Source organism: Pogoniulus pusillus, chromosome 13, assembly GCF_015220805.1.
Source record: "Pogoniulus pusillus isolate bPogPus1 chromosome 13, bPogPus1.pri, whole genome shotgun sequence".
Classification (NCBI taxonomy): Eukaryota; Metazoa; Chordata; class Aves; order Piciformes; family Lybiidae; genus Pogoniulus; species Pogoniulus pusillus.
Window position 1 is genome coordinate 32,304,619 of NC_087276.1, and position 23,235 is coordinate 32,327,853.

General features: G+C 41.4%; 2 protein-coding genes across 2 annotated transcripts; both read right to left on the reverse strand.

Annotated features, from left to right (window-relative positions):
• Nucleotides 1-642: 642 nt before the first annotated feature.
• RRN3 (RRN3 homolog, RNA polymerase I transcription factor) lies at nucleotides 643-15,763 on the reverse strand. The gene is made up of 18 exons (XM_064153909.1): nucleotides 15,687-15,763; nucleotides 15,433-15,540; nucleotides 14,889-14,945; nucleotides 13,758-13,847; nucleotides 13,543-13,672; nucleotides 13,008-13,067; nucleotides 11,952-12,015; nucleotides 10,958-11,027; nucleotides 9,258-9,356; nucleotides 8,616-8,711; nucleotides 8,042-8,177; nucleotides 7,138-7,268; nucleotides 5,877-6,007; nucleotides 4,706-4,890; nucleotides 4,125-4,233; nucleotides 3,585-3,737; nucleotides 2,658-2,745; nucleotides 643-1,979 (listed from the first exon to the last, which is right to left on the reverse strand). Exons 2-18 carry the CDS (start codon nucleotides 15,523-15,525, stop codon nucleotides 1,821-1,823), a joined length of 1,851 nt encoding a protein of 616 aa, XP_064009979.1. The 5' UTR covers nucleotides 15,526-15,540; nucleotides 15,687-15,763; the 3' UTR covers nucleotides 643-1,820.
• A 3,355-nt stretch (nucleotides 15,764-19,118) lies between these two features.
• LOC135180990 (transmembrane protein 238-like) lies at nucleotides 19,119-23,055 on the reverse strand. Its single transcript, XM_064153915.1, has 2 exons — nucleotides 22,455-23,055; nucleotides 19,119-19,620 (listed from the first exon to the last, which is right to left on the reverse strand). The coding sequence occupies exons 1-2, from the start codon at nucleotides 22,850-22,852 to the stop codon at nucleotides 19,527-19,529; spliced, it is 492 nt and encodes a 163-aa protein (XP_064009985.1). The 5' UTR covers nucleotides 22,853-23,055; the 3' UTR covers nucleotides 19,119-19,526.
• Nucleotides 23,056-23,235: the final 180 nt, after the last annotated feature.

The window sequence follows — 23,235 nt, forward strand, 5'->3', positions numbered from 1 at the left end:
AGCAGGTCCCTTTAGTATATGAACATCAAGTCTCCAACTTCAGTATAGATGACCCAAGTTTGCACATTTTCAACAGCATTTTTCTCATCACTTAGGTCTTTTTTCTTTTGCTTTTAATGAGATATGGAAGTTCCCGAGTCACACACCTGGTATTACAGCTTGGAAAAGTTTATACACGGTATTTCCGTCCGGAGAGCATCTTCCCCGTAACCCTGGCTTTCTCTGCCGTGCAGGTGGTGTTCAGCATGATTTGGGTTGAGAGTTGAGTACCGCAGACATGTATGTTTTGACTCATTCTCACGCTGAAGGTGTCAGCGTCAATATTAAACTGCAGTTAACGAAGCAATGGTCTTCGTTCCGTCACTCTAGCCTTCCTAATCTGTTTTGAAGCGGGGTGCTTGGTCTCCTTGTTTTGGCCTTGCTTCACAAGTTTTAGCTGAAACGGTGCCATCTGATCTGCATAAAGCTCCCTCCTTCAGCCGCTTGGCAGGCCAGCTCTGTGGATCATTGTTCCCAGAGAGAACAGAAACATCTCTTGGCTGTAAGCATTTCAACCTGTCTCCTGAAGTCCCTAAATCAACCTGCGCTCCTACCCCACAGTAACCTGGGCAGTTACTCCACACATGCCAAGCCAGAAAACAATTATTTCAGATGGAAATATATTGTTTATTACTCAGGATTAACAGCAGCGAGGACTAAAATTAGAATGAAACCTTGTCTCCATTTATCTAATGATGAACAGATTCATTGAAGCAGGATGCCTAGTTACACAGAAATGTGGTTTTTTTCTAGGGTGTTTTTCACACTGTTTGCACTGATCTGGACAAAAATGCTGTCTTAAAAGCCTCCAAGTTCAGATTCCAAAAAAGGGCAATTAGAGTTTAGTTCCAAATGCACAAAATTTTCAACTAAATGTTACACAAATAACATTTTTTTCCACCAGCCACCAACCATGAAAAGACAATAAACCTACACAGAGAAACTCTACACTGACACATGGACAACACAAAGACATGTGACACCATCACTCCCTTTCAACGAGGGAAGGCTATTTTTTGTATTTTCATCATTCACACATAAACTTCAAAACCTGAAAATAAATACCTGTCTCAGAGCACTTCACAAGCACCCCAAAGAAAACTATCTACAAAACATACATTCAGCTACTCCATCATCCTCGTCACTTTCAACAACAATCACCTTTACAAGTCTGAACTTTCACAGCTGGGAAAGTTGTGTCAGCTACAGAGGTAAAGAGCAATAATGCTGAATTATCCGAATGCATTGTCCACTATCAAGTGGCTTTACCAAATACTGTTCTACAGACAAGAGAAACATAAGAGGTGTGTGCAAAAGAATCACTGTCAGACTGAATTCACGGCTTCCACAACACGGGATGAAAATCCTACTTTGAAACCAACCCAAAACCAGTCAACAGAGTACAGATTCAATACTGGCAATGGAATTCTGGTTGCCACAGAGCATTAAGAAAAATGACCAGAACTTCACCCTGATATATAAAACCTTGTAGAGAAGCATTAGTAACAGAGTCAAGAAAAATGATTAGAAAATCCTTCCAAGCCATAAAAAACATTTCAATGTGAAATATGTAAAGTAGCACCCTATTTATTCTCTAAGCTTTTCTAGCAACATATGACTTCTTTGTAACATATCTTTAGAAATCTGATGATCAAGAAGCAATAAATTCTCTTAAGCGTAGCTATTTAAACATTTGCCAGTTTGGAAAGTTGAGCTAAAGTCACTTTTCAGAGCAAAACATTGCACACAATTTTCAACCTTTTCACTTCCAATTCTCCATGTCATTGAGGGTACAGCACAAAACAGTCTGAAGGGGAGCCAGTGCTGCCCACTGGGCTCCGGGTGTTTGACTCATAAGAATTTGCAGCAATTCCAACCACACCATCGTTTTGAGGGGTTTCTCCTTTCAAAAAGTCATCATCCTCATCTTCAGAAGTACCCTGTGTAAATTTAAAAGAATCAGTGAGAGTAGAAAGCTACTCCAGGTCTCTATTAAAGATCTGACAGAAGCAATGAATGTTAAGACCAAAAAGGGCTTTTCTAAAATAAATTCTGAAATGTTGCAATATTCGAATCTGACAATCAAAATTATATAGGAAAGTTTCTAGAGCAATCAGGCAGAACAAGCTACAACAGCATAATATATTTTTATGTTTTATCACAGGAAGGAAAGGAAAACGCTGTTGGAAGGACTCAAAAATCCAATGCAGGACATCCTTTTGCAAGACAGTAAACAGGCTACATAGCAGCTTTAGAGAGACCTAATTCAGGAGTTGAGATGTGCTACAATTATCACTACTACCTTGAATGGTAAGAGAATTAGATGTGCTCTCATCATGAAATGTGGGAACTGAATCCTTTCTACAAAGTGGATTTCCTAGCCAACAATATGTCCACATTCTCAGAGTTCACAGTGGCCCTGTGTTGCCAAATCCTGCAGAAAAGGCAAGGGTTCTCAAAGCAAGAGTGGATGTATCCCTAGGAGCTTTCCAATTTCAGTCACAGTCTCCCCTATATGTTTGACATTCTCACATCTGAACACCAAAAAGTTAATCCTGCAAAAGCAGCTGATGGAGATTTGGCAAAAGCTGAACTGCATTTTAGTGAGAAGAGATTACCTTTCTAATGGGTTTCTTGAGATTCTCCAGATCTTCAGCACTCAGCTCTTCCCAAAACTGATAAAAAGGATCAATGGTCTTCTTTGATCTGAAAAAGGAATTAAAACACAGGATGAGCTGAGTTATTTAGTAAAAGTCCAATGCATTTCATTTCAACAATGCAACATAAAAATGCTTGGCATCTGACAGCGCTGTGGGATTTTACAAACTCTTCCATTAATCCCTCTATAACCCTGAATTAATCTCACAAAGAAATCATGTTATTTTGCTGAATTGTATCAATTAGAATCATTTACTTGAGGCATTCTGATACAGTCGTGTCTTCTAATTCCTAGCTGGGTAATAACAACCTATTAGTATTATTTAGTTATATTGTATATATTATAGCTATATTGACATTGTATCATTACTGATACTAATAATTTCTAAGAAATGTCCCCTTTAAGAGATTAAAAAAAAAACACAATGCTGTCCTCTAATATCAAGATGCAATTAATGCATGTAAGCACTAGACACTTTGAAAAGCTGCCCATAACCCACTCTTTGTTAAAGAGCAAGATACTTGAAAGAAGCTGAAGTCTCAAATCAAGAAGCTTATTCACTCAAGGTGCAAAAAAGCCAAACCAGGACAACAACAAAAAATGACATGCCACCACAGCTCCAACAAAACTGCTTAAAACAAGGAAATGGGAAGAAAAGTCACCAAACATCAACTAGATTTTCAAGGAAACTGGGTCCCAATTCTCCACCACTATGTCACAGTGGGGGTAAACTTCAATTCAAACCTTTGACAATCTCCAGTTAAAATATGCAACAAAAAAGGGAATAAAGATCAGAGCAGAAAGTAAAATGTAGAAACCATGATAGTTTCTTACACTTTTAGTTCATCCTTTTCTACAAGGCATAAGTGAACTGTTTGAACTGTACCTTTTGAGAATGTAGGGATCAAAAGGGAAGAAACTGTCAAGTGGGTTAGTGCACGTCTGCACAAGGTCACCCCCAGCACCACTCCGAACAACTGGTATAAACTGCCTGTTGTTCCTTTCAATGATTGTGTAGCAGAACACCAACTGGTATTTCCTTTAAAAAGGTAAAGATAAGCATTTCTAGCACAGCAAAAGCAGCAATTTCAGACGCTGTAACAATACCAAGTTATTTTTTAACATAAAATACCAATTCTACCTTCAATTTTCTATTCAGAGTTTTCAAGAGAGTCAAAAGGTAAGAAGCCTATTCCCTTCCTCTACACTCTTCTAAGCTTCACTCCTGGCTCCAACACAAAGCCATCAGTACCACAGTACTGCAGGATTTCATTGGAACTGAACCAGAAATAAAGTGTTACATAAGTTGTCTTAGATAATACTCAACACTACCCCTAACAAAACCCATATTGGAAGTCCTGTGCTGTTTTCAGACACTCACATACACTAATGTCTTTATAAAGCTGAAACTGGAAAGAGTAAGTACCTGGTAATGGCAGCAAACAAGTTCACAACAGAGGGTATACAAATCTTCAGGGGGTTTAGCTGACACATGACAATACGCTCAAAATTTAAACTCTGTAGGTATGACAGACCTTGAAGATAAGAACAATGGACAAATAAAGGTTATATACCACACAACATTTCTAAGAATTTCCAGTCTGGCCAGCCTGCACTCTGCACACCACCACAGAAGCACACTCTAGGTGGCTAGATCTCCTCTTACAGTGGAGATCTAGCCCCTGGCTTGTTCAGCACAAAAGCTACTCTAAATGACGGCAACCTGCCATGTCAAAGGAATCCTTCTAACACAAGACAGTACACTTACCCATTACAGGGACTAACTGAAGCATGGTCATCAAGACAGATTCAAGCATGCTCAGTCAGTGGGGACAGATATCAGGGTTGAGTTAGTCACATTATTTCCAACAGTGAGGGGGGAAAGATTATTCAGCTTGGTAGGCATCTCATTTTATTCAGAGCACACCACCACAAACCATTACAAAAACACACCATCAGTAAAACTTGCAAATGAATCCAAATATCATGCAAACTTAATATACCTACCTTTCCTCAAGTTTCCATCCAAAAGTTGTTTATGACGGAAAATAAGCGTGTAGAACACCGCCTGGCACGTAGAATAAAATGGCCCATGGAGAGCTACATCACAGTAAGCGTTAGCCCCTGTATCCTGATTATCAATGTATTTATGCAACCAGTTCACCAGAAGATCCAGACATGCTTTTACAGTGCTATAACGGGGGGAAGAGGGAGAGGAAAAAAAGGAATATGAACCCAGCCCCTGAAATGGTGTAAAAAACATTTGAAAGTAGTATTCAAGCATCAGTGTGGCTACAACTACATTAGTAAGAAAATCTCGTTGTAAAACAGGAAGTTCTATTATGAGCTTTCTCTTTTACCTCGGCAGAAAATAACTCAGTAAAAACTTTGGTCAGTGAAAGCACAAAGTGCTGGAAGAGATGAACCCATGAATGCAGGTTGCATGTAAAGCGTACAGCAGACAATCAGATTTCTGGTCTACAGGCAGCACAAACAGATGCCTCCCATGTTCAGCAAGTAATTCCAGTATCAAATTAAGTTCAACACTAAAGTCACTGAGCCTGCCATAAACAGCATGAAAATACAGAATGTATTCTTACCCATCCGCTGAAATTATTCTAATCTATCTGTATCAAAATATTAGAACTCTTGACTTCACTGCCTCAGAGTCTGCATAAAATGCCTAACACTGGGCATTAAAAATATCTGCTTCTGAACATCCATGCATCCATGAGTCTGCCTAGAGTCAAACAGACCTACCCATGGTCAGTATTTCTTGGTAAATGAAGCTTTAAACAGCGAGTCACGAGTCCCAGCAATCGTTAGGCTGCATCCCATAAATGCAAAACTTTGCTGAAAACTCCAATGCAATACTGAAACAGTATTGTAGAAAAGACAAACAAGACTACTTATTGTTTTAGGCTTACTGGCAAAGCAGTGGGAACTGTGTGTGCATGCTGTGAATTCTGCACTTAACCTCAGCTATCACTGCAGGTCATTTGGTTTGCTCATATATATTAAAACCGCCCAGGGAGGTGGTGGAGTCACCATCCCTGGAGGTGTTCAAGAAAAGACTGGATGAAATGGTCTAGCTGACTGGATAGGGCTGGATAATAGGTTGGACTGGATGAGCTCGGAGGTCTCTTCAAACCTGGTTGATTCTATGATTACAACTTACACAACTGGAATAAATTTAGCTCTTGCCAAGAAGCTGCCAATGTAACTCCCAGCAGTCTGTCTGATCACTGAAGGATTGTTTGGATCATGCAGTTTTTTCCAAAGATGGTCTAAAAATGCCTCAGCCAACCCCTGGAAAAAGACACACAGAAATCACAAGTTTTTATGCTAATTACTCTCATTAAATAATAGGCTCCTAACACTCAATTCCCATAATTCCACAACCAAAAATAACAAAAAAAAACCCTAACAAACAATTTACCTGTAACTGCAGTAAGCAACCACTGCTAGACATAGTGGAAAAGCACTCTTCTCTTTGTACTTAGTTGTAAAAATTAAATGGAACCAGAAGTCTAGGAAATAGTCAGGAATAGATATACCGCAAGTGTTTAAAAACAAGAGGAGTAAGAAGGCAAACACAAAATGACTGTTCACTGTCTCTTGCAGCAAAAGAGATCAGGAACATCCAATGAAAACAGCAGGAAGATGGAACTTACAGGAACAAAAGTGATCCTTCACCTTAAATGGTTTTAATGTGGAACTTTTTACCACTCAAGTTCATGATGTCAAAAACTGACACGAGTACAAAAAGCATAATATGGTAATTTCCCCTTAAACTGACCACCATGGGCTGTTACTATGACAGAACTTCACTTTGGCTCAGGAAGTTACTGAACTGCTGCTGGAGGCTGAGAGGGTATTTCAGCAAAGCACAATATGCTCACCCTACATTCTTTCCAACATATCCACTGTGTACTGCCATCAGAGACACAGTGTCAGCTTAACTGGCTCTTGAGGTGCTCTTATGGAAAAAGCAGGCTTACATTTACTGCTAGATGGGAAGAAGAACAGGAGTTTGTTGAGTGGGGGAACAAACAGCAGACAGTTTTCAAACTGACAGTCTAACACAGCATCTCTAAGTTTTGAGATGCTGATGGGACTTGCTCGTGCACTGCATCTTGAGCTCAAGGGTCCAACTGATTCCTGTAGAAAAGGTCTATTAACCAAGGTCCTTCTCACCTGCTTAGATTCCACCAGCTTGCAGTTAATGAACAACATAAGAAGAGCAATCACACAAAGAAAAACTTGAAGGAAAGAACAACCGGTAAAGAAAAGAAAGTAAAGGTACTAACGAGTCCTGAATGTACTGCCTCCAGACTAGGATCGCAGCAGGGAGCCACCATTTTTTGTAAAAAAAAGAGCCAAACCAAGAATTTAGTAATGACAGAAGACATTGCATTTTAAAACCAGCTTCTACTCACCAACTTAAAGCTACAGATGTAAAACATGAAGTACTGTACGTGACATGAAGCGTGAGTTGGCAAAATGAGCTTGTCGAAAACAGAAACCAGATCCCGATACAAGTCTTTTGTTCTGTCGATGTCAAGCTTGCCTGTACAACAGGAAAGCAGAACAGAATGAGCATTTCAGGAGGCTTCCTGCCCTCGTGCTGCAAAAGTGGCATCTTTCCAAACCAGTAAGAAATATGTAAAGAAACACTGTCAAGTTGACTCCTCTATTTACCTGACATTCAACCTGAGTTGAGTTCTACTGCTTTTGATGGTACTTATGGAGAATGTCTGTGCACACAGGTACAAAGCCAGCAGATGTGCAAACACTGCAATCACAGGTTAAGGGCCCAAAGAAAACATTAAGTGACCTGACTTGTGAGGAAGATACAACAAAATGGTTTCTAAACGTTCTAATATAGAGATCTAAGAATTCAAACCTTCAATCAACATCAGTGTAAGACATTTCTTTCAGATTTTATCCTTTAACACTAAGTCTAGCTGTAGCGCTTCCAACTCAGCGACACTGTTTTAATTGGCTTCCAGACTGTACAATATTGAAAGAACCCACAGTTCTCAAAGTCAGAGCAGTACAGAAGTCTTCTGATAACCCGGAAGTTTTGTAGCACAATGGAAAATCCAAAACTCTGTTTCCTGTTACACCCTGTAATGTCAGTTTGGACACAGTGTCATATAGTCTGGCTGTCTCCAACTGTGTACCTACGCATTCTCTGCCAATGAGAGTGGGCAGAGAGAGGAACAAGGACCAATGTGCTGCCAGCAGAATTCTGCCACTACAGGGTGATAAAGCAAGAGCCCCTCTTCTTTCTCCGTGTTAGCTAAACAAAAAAAATAGTTATACTTCAGGTGTTCTTACCACCCACGTGGCAAACATCTTTAATATAGGAGAACAGGATGGTCATCAAAACATCCAGGCACTCCGCAAGCGGATGGGCCATTCTCTCACTCCTGGAAGAGACAGTTTTGTCTCCTTTTCTTTCCTCATCTTCCTCCTGGCAGACAAAACAGCAGACACACAGCTTGTATATACACAAGGTAGCAACAACAATTATGGGACAAGTGAAATTAAGATCCTCCTCCCTTTTTTTTTCCCAGAAAAAAAGCAGTGTCTAAATCCACAGCTTACTGTAAGCAACGTCTTGTAAACTAAACCAATTCTCCCCCAGGAATTCATTAATTAGATTTATATATAGCTGCTTGTATCTTTACATCATGAAATTGATTGACTGCACCTATGCTGGATATTTACACGAATATAATCAACAGCTCCAGGGACCACATTACTCATTTGTTCAGCTGTTCAGGTTTCAAGAGTTGTGCACACAGCAGTAACAACAAAGCAATAATGTATTCCTGCACTGTCCTAGTTCATAACCAACTTTGAAAGGAGATCTACTGAAAACCCCTTGTAGTAGATCAAGATAGCAAACCATGTCAAAAAGTCCCTCCTCTGTAGATTTTTCCTCATTATCAGGGTTATTAGCAGTTTCTTCAGCATCTTCAATATCTTGTTGCGGAGTGCTAACCTACAGTTGCAAACAAGAAATTCATCGTTAGAAGATCAGGAAACTTTTGTTTTTCCTTTATGTAAGAAATGGCAAGCAATTTCTAGACTAGATTTTGCCCTTGACTGAAGATTTTTAAAAGGAATGACAGGTATATCCCTCCAGAATACAAGCTTTCCCCAGGCTGCTATACACTGAGGATCTTTAATTTAAATTTTAAAAAAAGCCTTAAATAATTTATCTCTTGCCTTTAAGATTGCACATCCTTCTACTTCAAAGATAAAACAGATCAACTATGCAAAGAGAAGAATATTCTCTGCACATCAGCACTGATCACCATGGAACAGTTATTCTGATTCTGGCACAGAGACTCCACTCGTAATGTAACAGTACTCACAGCTACCCTTGGGTGTGGAATGGAGTGAAAATTTGATTACCTTTATACTCATGGTCATGAGCACTACTACAACATACTTTTGGTTGAGCACAACACTGAAGTGTATTTCATTTCCTGCTCTGTGCATTTTAACACAAACTTCCTTAAAAGATGGTACAGGACAAACTTACATCCAGATTTAACAGCTTCTCAATAATCAGCTCCAGAATCGGAAGTCTCAGAGTTGGAAGGTACACTGTAATTCGTAGCAGGTTATGAACATAACATTCCTGTAACAAAAAATTATAAGAATATCAATGGAAACTCTAATTACTGCCAAGGCTTCTTAGGAAACAAGTTGCGGAATCTGTCACCTAAAGAGCCAGAAACAGGTTTAAACAGACTGTATTCAGTGTAGAGTAAGTTAATGTCTAAGGCAAACATCATCTTTCATTTGCCAAGACATATTATCAGTAACTTCTTAATCTACTATTTTTCCAATTTCCTTCAGACAAACTATAAATATTCCATAGAAGAAGGTAGTCGTTTCCATCAGAATTTGTCTAAATCTTCCCTGGGAAAACTAAACCAAAACACATATTTCTTACTATATCTAGCACCAGCACTAGTAAAATCGTTTGAAGTGAGACCAAAGCCATCTTTATTTCATGTTAGTATAACACACCAGCAGCAATTCCAAATTCTACAAGTAAGTGTCCCCAGAGTCATCTGGATTACGATTCAAGCAGGTTACCAGACAGGTTTTGTGAGCATGCCACGAACCTATACACACGCGTACACACATACAAAAGGCGACTACAGCACTCACACGGCAAAGCTGTCAAGTAGGCACAGAAAATGCAGCACTTTACTACCTGAAGTAGCCAAGTGTCTCTGTGAACGTGCATTATAAGCCAACCTCTAATTACATGAGCACACGATCTTTTCACAGGTGGTCTGGCTTGCTCAGCACATTAAATGGACAGAGCTAGTCTAATGAGGTTGTAGAAATTGGAAATATTTAACAACAATGCATGGACCATAGTTTTTACTACACTTGATTTCAATCTTGCTCTGAAAACAAGCTTCACAGCTTGCCCCTGAGGTGCTAAATGAATCAATCGATAAAAAAAAAAAAACTCTTCTCCTTAACACTATATAAGACCTATTATCCCACTTCATTTACGGACAGGAAACTAACACCCAAAGTTATTGGGAGTTAAAAAATAATTTAAAAAAGGCAAAGCATACAAAGAACTTCGGGTATTTTCCAGCACTTGATGAGTACAAAAGAGTTGCAAATGAACTTGGTTGGTGGAGGAGGGCTCTGCTCTTTTGTAATATAAAGTGACTACATATCAAGTTGGAACAAGTAAAGATCACCCAAGAACTGTACCTGTTGAAAGTTGCCAGCTTGTTTTCCACTACTCATGACCACTACACCAGAAGTGTAATGAAACAATATCCTACACTATTGGCAACTTGGATTTCACCAATAACACCCACTGCTTCCCGTCTGGCTGTCAGATCTCCTATTCTGACACTTTCTAGCTCTGACAACAAATAAAACTGGTACCCTACCATCTCCTTACTACACAACATTGAGATTCACCCTCAAAGAGGTCCATCTTGTGCACTGATTAAGAAAGCAATCCTGTGGAAAAGATATGCAGTTCTGTCATTGCAGACTAGCATAATGCTTATGCACAAGAAACTGACATATGCTTGGACAACCCTGTACTGAACAGACACACCCATATATGTATATATAAAAAAAAGTAATTTTAAATGACACCCAGCAATCAGCATTCAGTGTTACCAATTGAGTTTATGCTATAGAGTATACTTACACATCAAAAAACAAGTAAACAAAAACATTCATAGCACTTACCAGAGTTCTTTCTGATTTATTAATGAAAGGGAAGTTTTCCACAAGTATTGGCATTAGGAACTGTGGTGTCCTACAGTTTGGAAACACACAAAACCAAACCCCAAAACGTACAGGTTATTACCACAGAGAACTGAAGTCCCAGCACTCTAAAGACAGACTGGAACAAGCCTATTTCACAGTAATTTTATTTTAAGGCAATTAATGTATGTTGTTTTTTTTAAAGAGCGGACAGAATTATTTTACTCCCTGTATGAGTTACATAAGAGGCTCTTGATGCATTAGAAAGAAATACAGAATTACATTTCAAAAGAAAGACACAGAGGAATTACAGAGCATGCACAGGATACATGACAACCCCCTTAAACCTTCCCCCAACCTGACCAATCTGCAATCCCCAGTGCTCCTCATCTACTGTCCTGGCGCCTCTGCCACCCGTAAGCCCAAAGAGGCCTCTGCAGGCCATAACCAGGCCCACTCCTCTTTACCTAGCGCCCACCAGAGACAGCAGGCAGGAGGCAGAGGAAAGGAAGATGAACTGGCCTTGTTGTCAGCTCATAAAGAGACAGCAGAATTATGGGATTGAGTAACAGTATTACACTTTCCTGGGTCCACCCGCTGGACTCCTCTAGTCCCCAGAGGACTTTTTTAACTCTATGATTCCTAAACATACAACATAATGGTATAAAATTGGGCTTTTTGCAAGGATCACTGAACAGATAACAAGTGGCAAACTTTCACCACGGACTTGTTAAAAGCCACCTGCTACAAACACAACTTTCCCTACTTCCTATTTCCTTTAACAAGATTTTCATCTGCTGATGTCTATGGCAATTTCATGACTGGATAAAGCATTCCACTACTCAGTGAGTATTAAGAAAAACCATGCAACACAACTAGGTATTGTGCTTCCAATTAGGAGGAAAAAAAATCATCAGTTCAGAAACGTTGAATCTGGAAGGAAAAGGCACACAAACCCAGGGGATTATATACTTACGAAGGAACGTATGTTGCAACAGTTTGTAATGCTCTATGGCATGTATTAAAGTTGTCAGAAAGGTCTACAGAAAGAAAAAAGGTACTCTTAGGAATTTGGTTACAAAGACTTGATCAAGAACCAGCAAAACCAGTTCACACCAACTAAACATTTGAAAGATTTCCAAGCAAATGGCCACGGCCAAAATGTTTGTTTCATTTTATTTGGGGGTGCTGTGTTGCTGGCTAGTTTTTGTTTGGACTTTTTTGGTTGCCTGGTTGGGTTGTTTTTTTTCTTCTGGGGTGTATTGCTTTGGCTTTTTACTACCAAAAGAAGCATGAAAAATAATTCCAAGTAAGATTCACAGCATCAAAAGCAGTAAACTCTGGATGTGCTGCCAGCCTCCCTGTGAGGTGTTGTTACATACTCTCATACTGAATGCTAAACTTGGAAATCCAAAATGTATCCCACGATACAAATACTTAAAAGATATGTTAAACCTAAGTCTGCAACTAGATAAAAATCCATTGAATGATTAGGTCTCGTTTTCACACAAATCAAACTAACAACTAGTGAGGATTCTACAGCAGGCTTTTTGAGTCCAATCAGTGTCACAAGTGAACATTGAAATTTATACCAGCATTCAAGATAAGAAAACGTTAAATTCTTGGAAGAATTTAGCTACCTGTTTGTCTTATCAATAAACACACTCATCCCATGGTATTTTTGGTATTTGTACCAATGGTATTTGAGCTTACCTCAGGAAGACTAGGAAAAAAGAAAACAAATACTTGAGAATCCAAATACCTAGTTTTACTGCAGTAAACCCTCTGGCAAACAAACACCTCCTAAGTCTTTGTGTTTTGAAACAACTTGGACTTGGGAAGGCTTTCCTGTGCATTCAGCCTTATTCCTACAGGTACTGCACCTACAGGAATATTTTTGAAGCTGGAGTACAAGGAAGTCTCTGACCGGGGAATTTAAGAATGTACAGTTTCTTAATGTCTGCTACACTGCAGACTTCTTTACTAGAGGTATTACAGCAGCATACACAAGCCATGCTTCCCTTATACTCACTTTCATCATCATCATCAGAATCTGAAATATCCACATCATCTTCTCTGATGGTTATTCGAGCTAGTAAAAAGTGAGATTATTATATCAAAACTGCACAATTCTTACAGGTAACAGTTTCAACACCAGAACAAACATACTGCACAACAGTCTTCATCAGGACTAAAGCATCAATATCATCCACAAAACTTTCCAAAATAAGCAAAGTTCATGAAAAAGCTTTGTTTCATTCATAGAACTAGGAGGTTCTTGAGAACATCTGACATGAGCCTCACTGCAGCTTGTGGTTTTTGGTAATAACAAACAAACAGAGTTTATCTTTTCCAAGATATCTTCATAAATGAGGCCAGCATTAAGTCTTCTACAATCTATGTACAAAGAACTGTCTGTACTACAATTCAGCTATTCAAGTCAAGAAAGCAGTGAACAGGACAAAAAACCAGCCCAGTCCCTGTGTCACACACTGTAACTATACAGAGTTATCTGGGGAAGACGCTGTCATAAGCAAACAAAGAAGGTGAAGAGAAAAGTAACTTACGGGGGACAAACTGGGATACGATCATCCGCAGGCATGGCCTAAGATGGACAGTTTGTGCTGACACGAGATTGCCGAGAAAACCCAGATATTCCTCCACCACTTCTCGGCTTCTTCGCAACCATGGCAGCTTCTGAAAGTAAGCAAAGACTAAGACGTCCAAGAAAGATGTTTTGAGTACAAGTCTCAATCTTCCCATGTAACAAACAGACATTTACCAGCAAAACGCTGACCAGTTGTTCAAGTTCTTTGGTCAAATACACAACAGAAGCTCGAAATTCATGCAGCCAATTAATGATCTGGGCATCCTTAGAATAAACAGAGAAAACAGGTAACTATTCCAAGAAACAGTATTACCTATTGCTAGAAAGTAACAAAATCCTTCACAATCAAAGCATAAGATTGGAAATGAAAAATATTTTCACAGCAACATGCAAAGAATTTCTTTTGTCTTCACCAATGACATTCTTGAATGCAAGAACAAATGCATGCCAACAGCCTGCCTGGAAGGACAAAGTGACAGCCCGAGCAAGGCACGCTGGCCTTACACAGAACATACTCACAAGAAATGGCATTCAGTCCTTGTTTTGTTCCTTTTTGCTCTAGGTTAAGCAAAGTGGACATTCAAGTCTTGGAAATTAGAGACAGACCAAAACAGCAGCAAAGCTTCCAGAAAATTTCACATTGATTTTTCCTGTACACTCCACAAGGCCTGCTAAAACTGAAGTACTGTACAGAACGTCCTCTTTAAAGAGAAAAGGAACTCAGTATAGTCCTATGCCTACTGCAGCATCCTTTTCACAGCTTTGTGATTGAATTAAAAAAAAAGGGACAAAAAAGGCAGACCAAAAATGTGACAGATACTCACAGCTATACAGAAGATCTATGAAAGAGTATTTCTGGGCATAACTATTAAATATATTGGTATCTTATTGCCTAATGAAACAAGTTTTAACTGAGAACAGGGCAAGTTAAATAATCATGTAACTTAATGGCTGTGAAAGTCAGAAACCATGGTTTGACCTGCAGATCACACACTGGTGACACAGAAAGATGGTATCTGGAACAATGACAGACCTTGCGACCAAGCAAAAAGCTTCTTGCTGTAGAGCAAAAAGGCTGTAAGCACGAGACACCACTGGTCAAAATCCTACATATGATACATACATGTAAAAAACAAATGCCCTTTACTCAAGTTTTAGTTCTGACAGTTTCCATAAAGAAAATAAATAAATAAGCTAAATGTTTACAGCAAAAGGTTTAGATAAGCATAAGAATGACTTCTCTGATGATTATATGCAGACAGACAAACTTCAAATCACCAGACCCATGACTACCAACACTGTTACCTTTATGTCTGGATCTGACAGCTGATGCTTTAACAACTCGAAATCTGTGGTGTCACCCTAACAGGAAATAGAAAAGCTCAGTAAAAAACTGGTTTTTTTTCCAGGTAGAAACACACATTTCACCAGCTTACCTAACAACCCACTTCTGTTGAACAGCAAGATGAAGAGCACACACAAAAGAGAAAGCACAACGAAGACTGAAGCAGCAGTAACAGAGTGCTGTTCCTCAGACAGCTGAAGCCCCTAAGTGACTTTCTGCTGCTCTCCCGGTAGACAGCTGCGATCACTCCGTATCGCACGGCGTCCATCCAGGACGTCACTGAGGCTGACTCACAGGGGAAAGCTTTTCACTTGCACAGCAAGAGCACCTGGCACAAGCCCATAGCACTCGGTCGCCCTCAGTTTTTCTCCCTAAGCTTTTAGACTCGGTCAAGACGAAACAGGCACTGAGTTACGCCCCGAGAGCCAGCACACGGCAACGCGCGCAGCCTCAAAAGCCGCCGGAATGGAACCGCGACAACCGGCGCCGCAAAGCCGTATTCACCTTTTCGTACTTCAGCAAGATCTCCGTCAGAGTCCCCCCGAACCGCACCGTCTTCCTGGGCGGGGAGCTGATGAACTCGTCCCCTCCCAGCATGGTCACGGCCCCGCGCTGAGGGAAGGCGAAACCGCGTTGAGAACCGGCGGGCCTCCCCCGGCCCTCTCCCCAGCGCCGGGGCAGAGACAGGCCGCCCCGGTCAGCGCCGGGGCAGAGACAGGCCGCCCCGGTCAGCCCCGGGGGCCCTGCCGCGCCCTCACCTCGCCGTGCGGCGGCAGCGGCACGCGCCCCGCTAGCGGAGCACGCGGCGGCGCCCCTCGCGCCCCGCCTGCCCGCGCCGCCACATGCCGCGCGCGGGCGGAAGAGAACGCGCGCCTCTCCGGAAGCCCGGAGCGCCCCGCCCCTCGCACCATAGAGAGGCGCGGCGGGAAGGGCTGCGGCCGCTCTGTCGCCGCTGTCTGTGGTGCGGGCGGACCGAGGGATCTGGGCGGGGGTGGACGCTACTCTCCAGCGTAAGTGGTGGAGCTGGAGCTGGGAGAAAGCAGCGAAAGCTCCACCGGCGCCACTGTTTCGGTTTGAACGTTGACCCCTATGTGTAATGATAGCACTTGTCCATAACTGGCACCCACAGCCCGCAGGTCTCGAAGGGCAGCGCCGGTAAACGCGTCAGCCAGCGTCCGCGAAGGAGTTCAACGCGTCCGAAGGAAGCAGAATCCAGGCTGCGGAGTATTAATTCAGAAGCAAACTCCCCCAGCCAGGAGGTCAGGGTGACCACGCGGGCAGCTGCCCGAGAACGGGTCAGGGCCGCGCGAGGACCCTCGCCACAGACGGTGACACCAGTGCCGTGGAAGCACGGCTGACTGCCCATCAAACAATTGTTTCCTCAATCGCAGAAGAATAGTAATGATGCTTAGAAAGGAAAACTAAAGGACCCAAACAACTTACTCGAGGTTAAAGAGGGGCGAGTATCCACCCCAGACAAAGCAGGAATTTGACCTTGGGAAGCCGTCGAGTGTTTGCTAGCACGGAGGCACAGCTGGGGAGTTTAAACCAAGCTTTTTGGGTGTCGTCACCCCCTCTGCGTAGGCTAGGTCTACATTTAAACACAGCACTAGTAGCTCTGTCACTCAGACTGTGTGATGGGCTCCTCTGTCTCTGAACTAGCAACAGCTTTTACTCTCTAAACGTCTATACACAAATACTACAATTGAGAAAATAATTGTCTGCTTCTATTTTAAAGGCTGTAGTGTTTTCTGGGTTGGTTGGTTTGTTTCAGCACATGCCAAATAACTATACTACAGGATGAAGCAGGTTGAAGATAATAGACTTCAGAAGGAATTAAACATTCAGTAAGTAAAAGCCTCCAATAACTTCCAGAACCAGCTGTGTAAGCATGAATGGAAACATGCACTTTGTTCATCCTGACATGATATTTGTAAACGTAGTTGGATGCGTAACGTTTACTTCTCTCATTCACATCACATACTTACAGTGACATCCTACATTATTTGAATTTATCCCCCTCGACCAGCTGTACATATTTGCTTATTTTCTACACAAGCTGCTACTGCAATAATTCTCTCCCTTCCAGCAGCTCTCACCCTCAAGAGTCACATGAAACAGATTTCTGTAGAATTTACTATTAACTTTAATTTCTCCTTGGAGAAGACATTCTCACTTAAAAGTAAACCATGTATACATTAAACTTCCTTTAGATATAATCCACATCTAAAGAGTCAACAAGCATTTAAACCTTTTACTTAGTTACAACTTACAGGGTTGGCCTTCTTCCTTCAGTGGAATATAGGATGCTGTTGTGAGTCAGTTTTAAAGCCTAACCAGCAACAAAAAAACTCTTGTATAGTCAAATCTTGTAACCAGAGTTGAGTTATTCGTAGCTTGGGCTATGTTTTTAAGCCAAGTGCATAGGACAGTCCTTTAAGCCTAAATGAATTCTAGCTTTAGATGCAAATGCCAGTGTTGACACATCAGAAAGCAGACCTAAATATGTACAGGTGCTTCCTTCTAATCAACAACATAAAAAGTTCGTTGCATGGACTTTGTGCTGCATTAAGCTGCATCTGATAAGGCTTTCTGGAGACTTAAAACAGCGTTAAATAGATGTTAATGTTTAACTGCTAGTCATTCAGTTGCCAGCTTCTATTCAGCGTTAGCCTGTCTTATTTAGAAGGCAAACATGAAGCGGTGACTGGTTTGCATTTTCAAAAGGAAAGGATTGTAGCTAACAATAGTTTCCACTGCTCGACAGCAAGTACTTCGTATCTCATTGTTCAGACACGCCATAGTAGTGACATTCCAGTACTTCTCTGGAGTTAACATCCTGTCTCAGGTCCTATATTTAATTTTTCAAACATACATGATGTTCAAATTTGTAAACGTTTCAATGCCATGCAATTTTTCAGTGAAACTGCAACAGTTGACAACATCCTAGCTACCCTTTTACACAACAATCATTAAGTACTGATACTGGAATTCATAAAATTACAGAATCAACCAGGTTGGAAGAGACATCCAAGATCATCTAGTGCAACCTATCAACCTCTTTAAGATTAATTACACTGTAATCTCCAGTGAATGCAAAGCCTGCCTCTATTCACTCTGGCAATTGATTACAACACCAGATCAGAAAGGAAAAAAAAAATCTTCTCATCACATTAAGTATGTGAATGGCTGCCCTGAAAAGTTTTGGCTTAGTTTATGGCTGCTACTTATCATTCCACTTACTAAACATTTAATCACATAAATCCAGTTTACAAGTGAAAAAGCAGTTCTCTCTGCTTAGAACAATTAAAAGATAGTTATTTACACTGAAGCTGTGATCTATAGGTTTTAAGGCAGGAGATTGTTTCATTTGTTGTTGTTTGTTTGGTTTTTTTTTTAATCAGACCACTGTAATAACACAGAGGTGTCACACTGCACTTCCTCTAAAAGGAGAAAAAACATTCTATATGCTCCTAAACCCTGCAGTTAGTAAAGAAGAAATAACACTAAACCCCTTCAACTTCAGTCTTCATCTAACCTAGATGAAAAACTGAAAACATTTAGAGTGTGTTTAAAAATTAGAATTTGCATTAAAAATACAGAAGTTACTCCAGCAATTTATCAGAGAACATTGAAAGACATGTCAAGAGCTCACAAGGAAGTATAGCCACAGTGCTCTTAGTAAACACTTTCCTTAAATCCACCTCCAGTGTTTGATGACGTGTGGCAATAAAACAACCGTGCGTGAAAATTCTAAGACTTATTCATGTTTGCTAATGGTGGGTTCAAAATCCTGTTATTAGTTCAAAACCAAAGGAACTCATGAGACATTTCTCACACAACAATTTTAGGTATCATCAACTTTAAAATAAACTTTTTTTCCCACAGGTCCTACTTTGCAGTTACATCTAAATGTAAATTTGTTTATAAAGTATCAGAGTGTTAATCACTGGTGAGGGGTTTTGGTTGTTCAGCATTAGGAAAATAATACCCGACATCACTGGACTAAAAATGCTTCTTCCTCAAGTCACCACACTATATCATTTGCAACTATGAAGAATGTACTGATATGACATCTCTGTTTTTACTTGTATACTTATAAAATCTCAAAATCATTCCAAAACAATGGTGGAACTTTACAAGAACCACTATGGATTGTGTATTTACACTACAAACAAAATTCTACTACATTTGCAACTTTGCACCAGTAGTTTAATGCAGGCATTTTAAAAGCACCCTTACAAACAAAAGTATTGCACTGGCATCATAAAATTCACAGTAAGTTTAACTTCCAGACCTTGGTAAAACAGTGCAAAAGCTTTTCATTGTGCAAGAGTTTTTAATCCATACATTCCCAGGTTACTCAAAACAAAAACATGTCTCTGTTACATGCTGCAGTGGTTTTTCTGTGAATTGTGTTTGTTTCTTGTTTAGTTTTTCCTTCTTAATCTAATTTATCTTTTGAAATGATGAAAAATACCCACAGAATGCTGTCCAGTCCAACACTGAAACAGGTGTGTTCGGCAGATATGCCTCCATGTGTCCGTTTTATACAGAGTCCACAGTGGTTGCAGAGGTTATTCCATAATGAGAGAATCCTACTGCATCGAGTGGGGAGTTCTCTTTCCATAACTTGCACCACTTCCTCCAATTTTTGAGGCAGTAACTTCAATAGCCATGTCTTCAACAGATCTTGAAGATAATGCATTAAGAAAATGTTACTCAAAAATAATCTTAAACCAAATATCGAACTCTTCATATAAATTCATATATGACTCTAAACTTTAAGTATGACTTTAAGTCAGTCTCAAAAGTGTTTTTCCTTATGTTTAACAGCCAGCTAGGACTCAGATGAAAGATCTATCAGGTCAACAGCTCAGCTCCAATGGTAATCAAGTGTGGATGTCTCAACAAATTGCACTGCATTAATAGCTCCTCAGGATATTACTTTAACTGTCACTGCCTCAGGTCTTCTTGAATCAAATATACTATCTTTTCTGTTTCTTCATCTGGCTTTTTCCCATGCCAAATAATCCCACACTTCAATTACCCATCATGTGGCAACTCACTGGTTCCTGCTTGGTCTTGGGAGAGGCATTTCCCATGTACCTTTTTCATACCAATTATAATTGTAAAGACCTCTAAGGTATTTTATACTCTTCACCTCTTTCCAGACTCACGCACCCCAATCTCTTTGTTCTTCCTTTAGGATAAACCATATATTGAGAACTTTCTCCCTTTTCACTTTTACTATATAAAGATAGGAAATTGGAACAGCATGCAGTACTCCATTAATAACTCTGGGAAGTTATTAAAAAGTAAACACACCATTTTCCAAGCACAGTTTTCTGTAAGGAAACATTGAGCCAACAGCTCATTTCCCAAACACTTGCATTTTTTTTATATTAGGTGAAATCTGAAGTTCACAGCTCAGGAAGCTCTTCTAACAGCCAATATGGTGTTAGAAGCTTTCTTTGTAGTTTTGTTTTGTCAGTGGTGGTATTGGCTGTGGTTTCCATTGTTTGTTTAGGGGGTGGGTGTGTTTGTTGGTTTGTTTGCTTGCATTGGTTTTGTTTGGGTATTTTGTTGGTGGGTGTAGTTCTGGTTGTGTTTGTTGGTTTGGCTGTTGCTTTGGGTTTTTTTTTTTTTTTGTATGGTAGTGGCTTTTCCTCTCTGTTGACAATATCTGCTCAAACATGTTTAACCTGTTTGGTTAAGTTCCTAAATATCTCCTGATGGGGAGAGGATTTGGACAATGATGATCTTATTCACAGTTTTTTTATAAGCTGCAAAGTATTTCAGATGAGCTTACATCAAAAGGGATCCCTGAATAGTCTTTGGAGGTGCAACTGTTTGTTATCCTTTATTTTACCATGAAAATTAGAATAATACTTTTTACAATGTGTAACAACTCTTACGCACTCCCTCTGTTTTGGTTCCTTCCAAATTACAATTAGTAATGCAGTTGTATCAAAGTTTGTTTACTGTAGTGTGAGAAGCTGTTGTGTACTTGGGAGAGCCTGCAATAAATGACTCTATTCATCTGCTTCTTTAGTTAGTGATAATAAGCCAGACATTATTTCTAACTACAATCGTTAAGATGTAAGATTTGAAATAGGTAAAAATAGTGGATAACTTTCACTACTAGAAGTTTATTGTAGCAAAACGCATCTATGCATGCTGAAAGCAGGACCATCTGAAGAGAGTGCTTCATCTAGTGAACTCCCTAGCTGTAACTGCTGTAAACATTACATGAAAAAGGTTAAGCCTAATCATTTAGCAAATGCCGTTTCTTCCCTGCAAATATGGAAATGTCAGTTCTAAATCCATTTCAGAGGGGGAGGAAAAAAGTCTAAAAAGAGTGACTCACTTTTAACAACCTGGTTTCTAACTGCACATACAGTTAATAATAAACTAAATAGCAGTAAGAAATCTGCTGAAGCTGGATTGCTGCTGTTCTTATTCCACCTACAAGTTTTCTCTTAAGCAAGTTATCTATGTTACATCTCCCTACTATTATAACTTTCTTCCAAGAAAATTATGTGGCCTTCATGACAAGACTATTTCCACATGTCCTTTTCTGTAAGCCAGAAGTAGCTTCAAGATTTAGTTTGAAGAAGTAGCAGGGAAAGCTGATGTACCGAATCCCTCATGGTTCAGATACTTAGTACAAAACTCATTTTACAGGTCCCTCAGAAATGGACTTTGTGTAGTACACTGAAAGCTTGACTTTCCCTCTCCTTTCCTTCAAGACATTAAACGTATATTTCTTACTAAACATGCCATGTTAACAAGCACACCAGGGATATTTTGAAAGGCTTCATCTTCAACCACATTCAAAGCTGGATCTAGGCACTTAACACGCTGGATAGTGGCACATCTTTTTCAAATGTCTGAGGTTCAAGACAGGTAGTTTAACTATTGGTTGTGTCTATGAATTTGAAACTAATAGCCACAACTATGTGCCTAAGTTAAATACAAGTCGGCATTTCACCTTCTTTGTTGTTCTCCAAATACTTAATACTGATTAAAAGGGAGCTTCCCCTGACAAGAAGTCGTGTAGATAGTAGTTAATGACTGTTTCCTTACCCCACACTTATTTTCGGCGAAGACTAGTTCCGAAGAGCACGCAGCTCCGTGCCCGCATTCTCACAGACCTCGCAGTACGCTCTCCCCACGCCAGCTCCGTCGCGCCCATACTGACCTGTTCCACTCTTAGGCGTCTACAGGAAGTGTCCTCCCTGCCTAACTGAACTCGGGCGGCCTTTCTCTCGATTCCTGTCAGCACCTGAGCTGAGAAAGATTCCCCGCAACTTTTTTCCTCTGTATCAGCTGTGAGCGAGTGGCTGCACTGAACAACTCTTCACTGAATCTCAGGTAAGAGTTTCTCAAGTTCCAAACTGAAGATTCCCCTCGTCCTCAGCCCCCCTTCCGTTCACCCCTCCCTATAGCTGGAACCTCGGCACGCCGGCACGCCCCGGGACTGGCCTCCTTGCAGCCGTGGGCACCAGTCTCCTCGGTCTCACCTGCCGGAGCCGGTGGGGCGGCCCCGCGGGCCCCCAGCACACTGCAACTCTAGGTCGGCGGAGGCGCGTGAACGCGAAGCAGGAGCGAAGGCTGAGGAGAGACGACGGCCGAGGCCGTACACCAGCTCCCGCAGCAGACTGTCTCCGCGACCCTTGGGCGGTGCTAGCCCCACGTCGTCGCGCAGCTCCTCCGGCGGCACCTCCAGGTTGCCCGCGTACCAGAAAACCCACCAAATGAGGCTGAGGAAAATGCCGATGCCGCCCGCATAGATGAGCAGGTCAGAGAAGAACACGTCAGCGAACACGCCGGCCAGTAGTACGGCCAGGCCCAGCGCGTCGAAGGCCAGTGCCAACCAGAAGGCCACCACACAGCGGCCCAGCCCGCCGGGGGCCGCCATGGCGGGGAAGCGGCGGCAGCAGCAGCGCCGCCACCGCCGCCTCAGGCAGCCCGCACCTGAACGGGCCGCCCGGGCCACGCCCCTCCATCGCACCTGCGCGCGGGACCACGCCCCTGGCCGAGAGGCTGTGGCCACGCCCCAGCAGCCGCTGAGGCGTTTCGCGGGAGCCGCCCTCAGCCCGAGCCCACCGCCTCGTCAGCCGCTCCGAGCTGACTGGCCGAGACCCGGTTCCTGCAGCTGGCCCCTCCCTGTCAGCGGCACAGAGCGACCGCTGAGGCTGAGGGGTCCCTTCCTCCTGCCCGTGACTAGCGGAGGCAGCTGGTGCAGCGGGTTCTTATTCCTCTTGCTCCATCTAAAACAGCAGGAGCGGGTGTTGAGGGTGA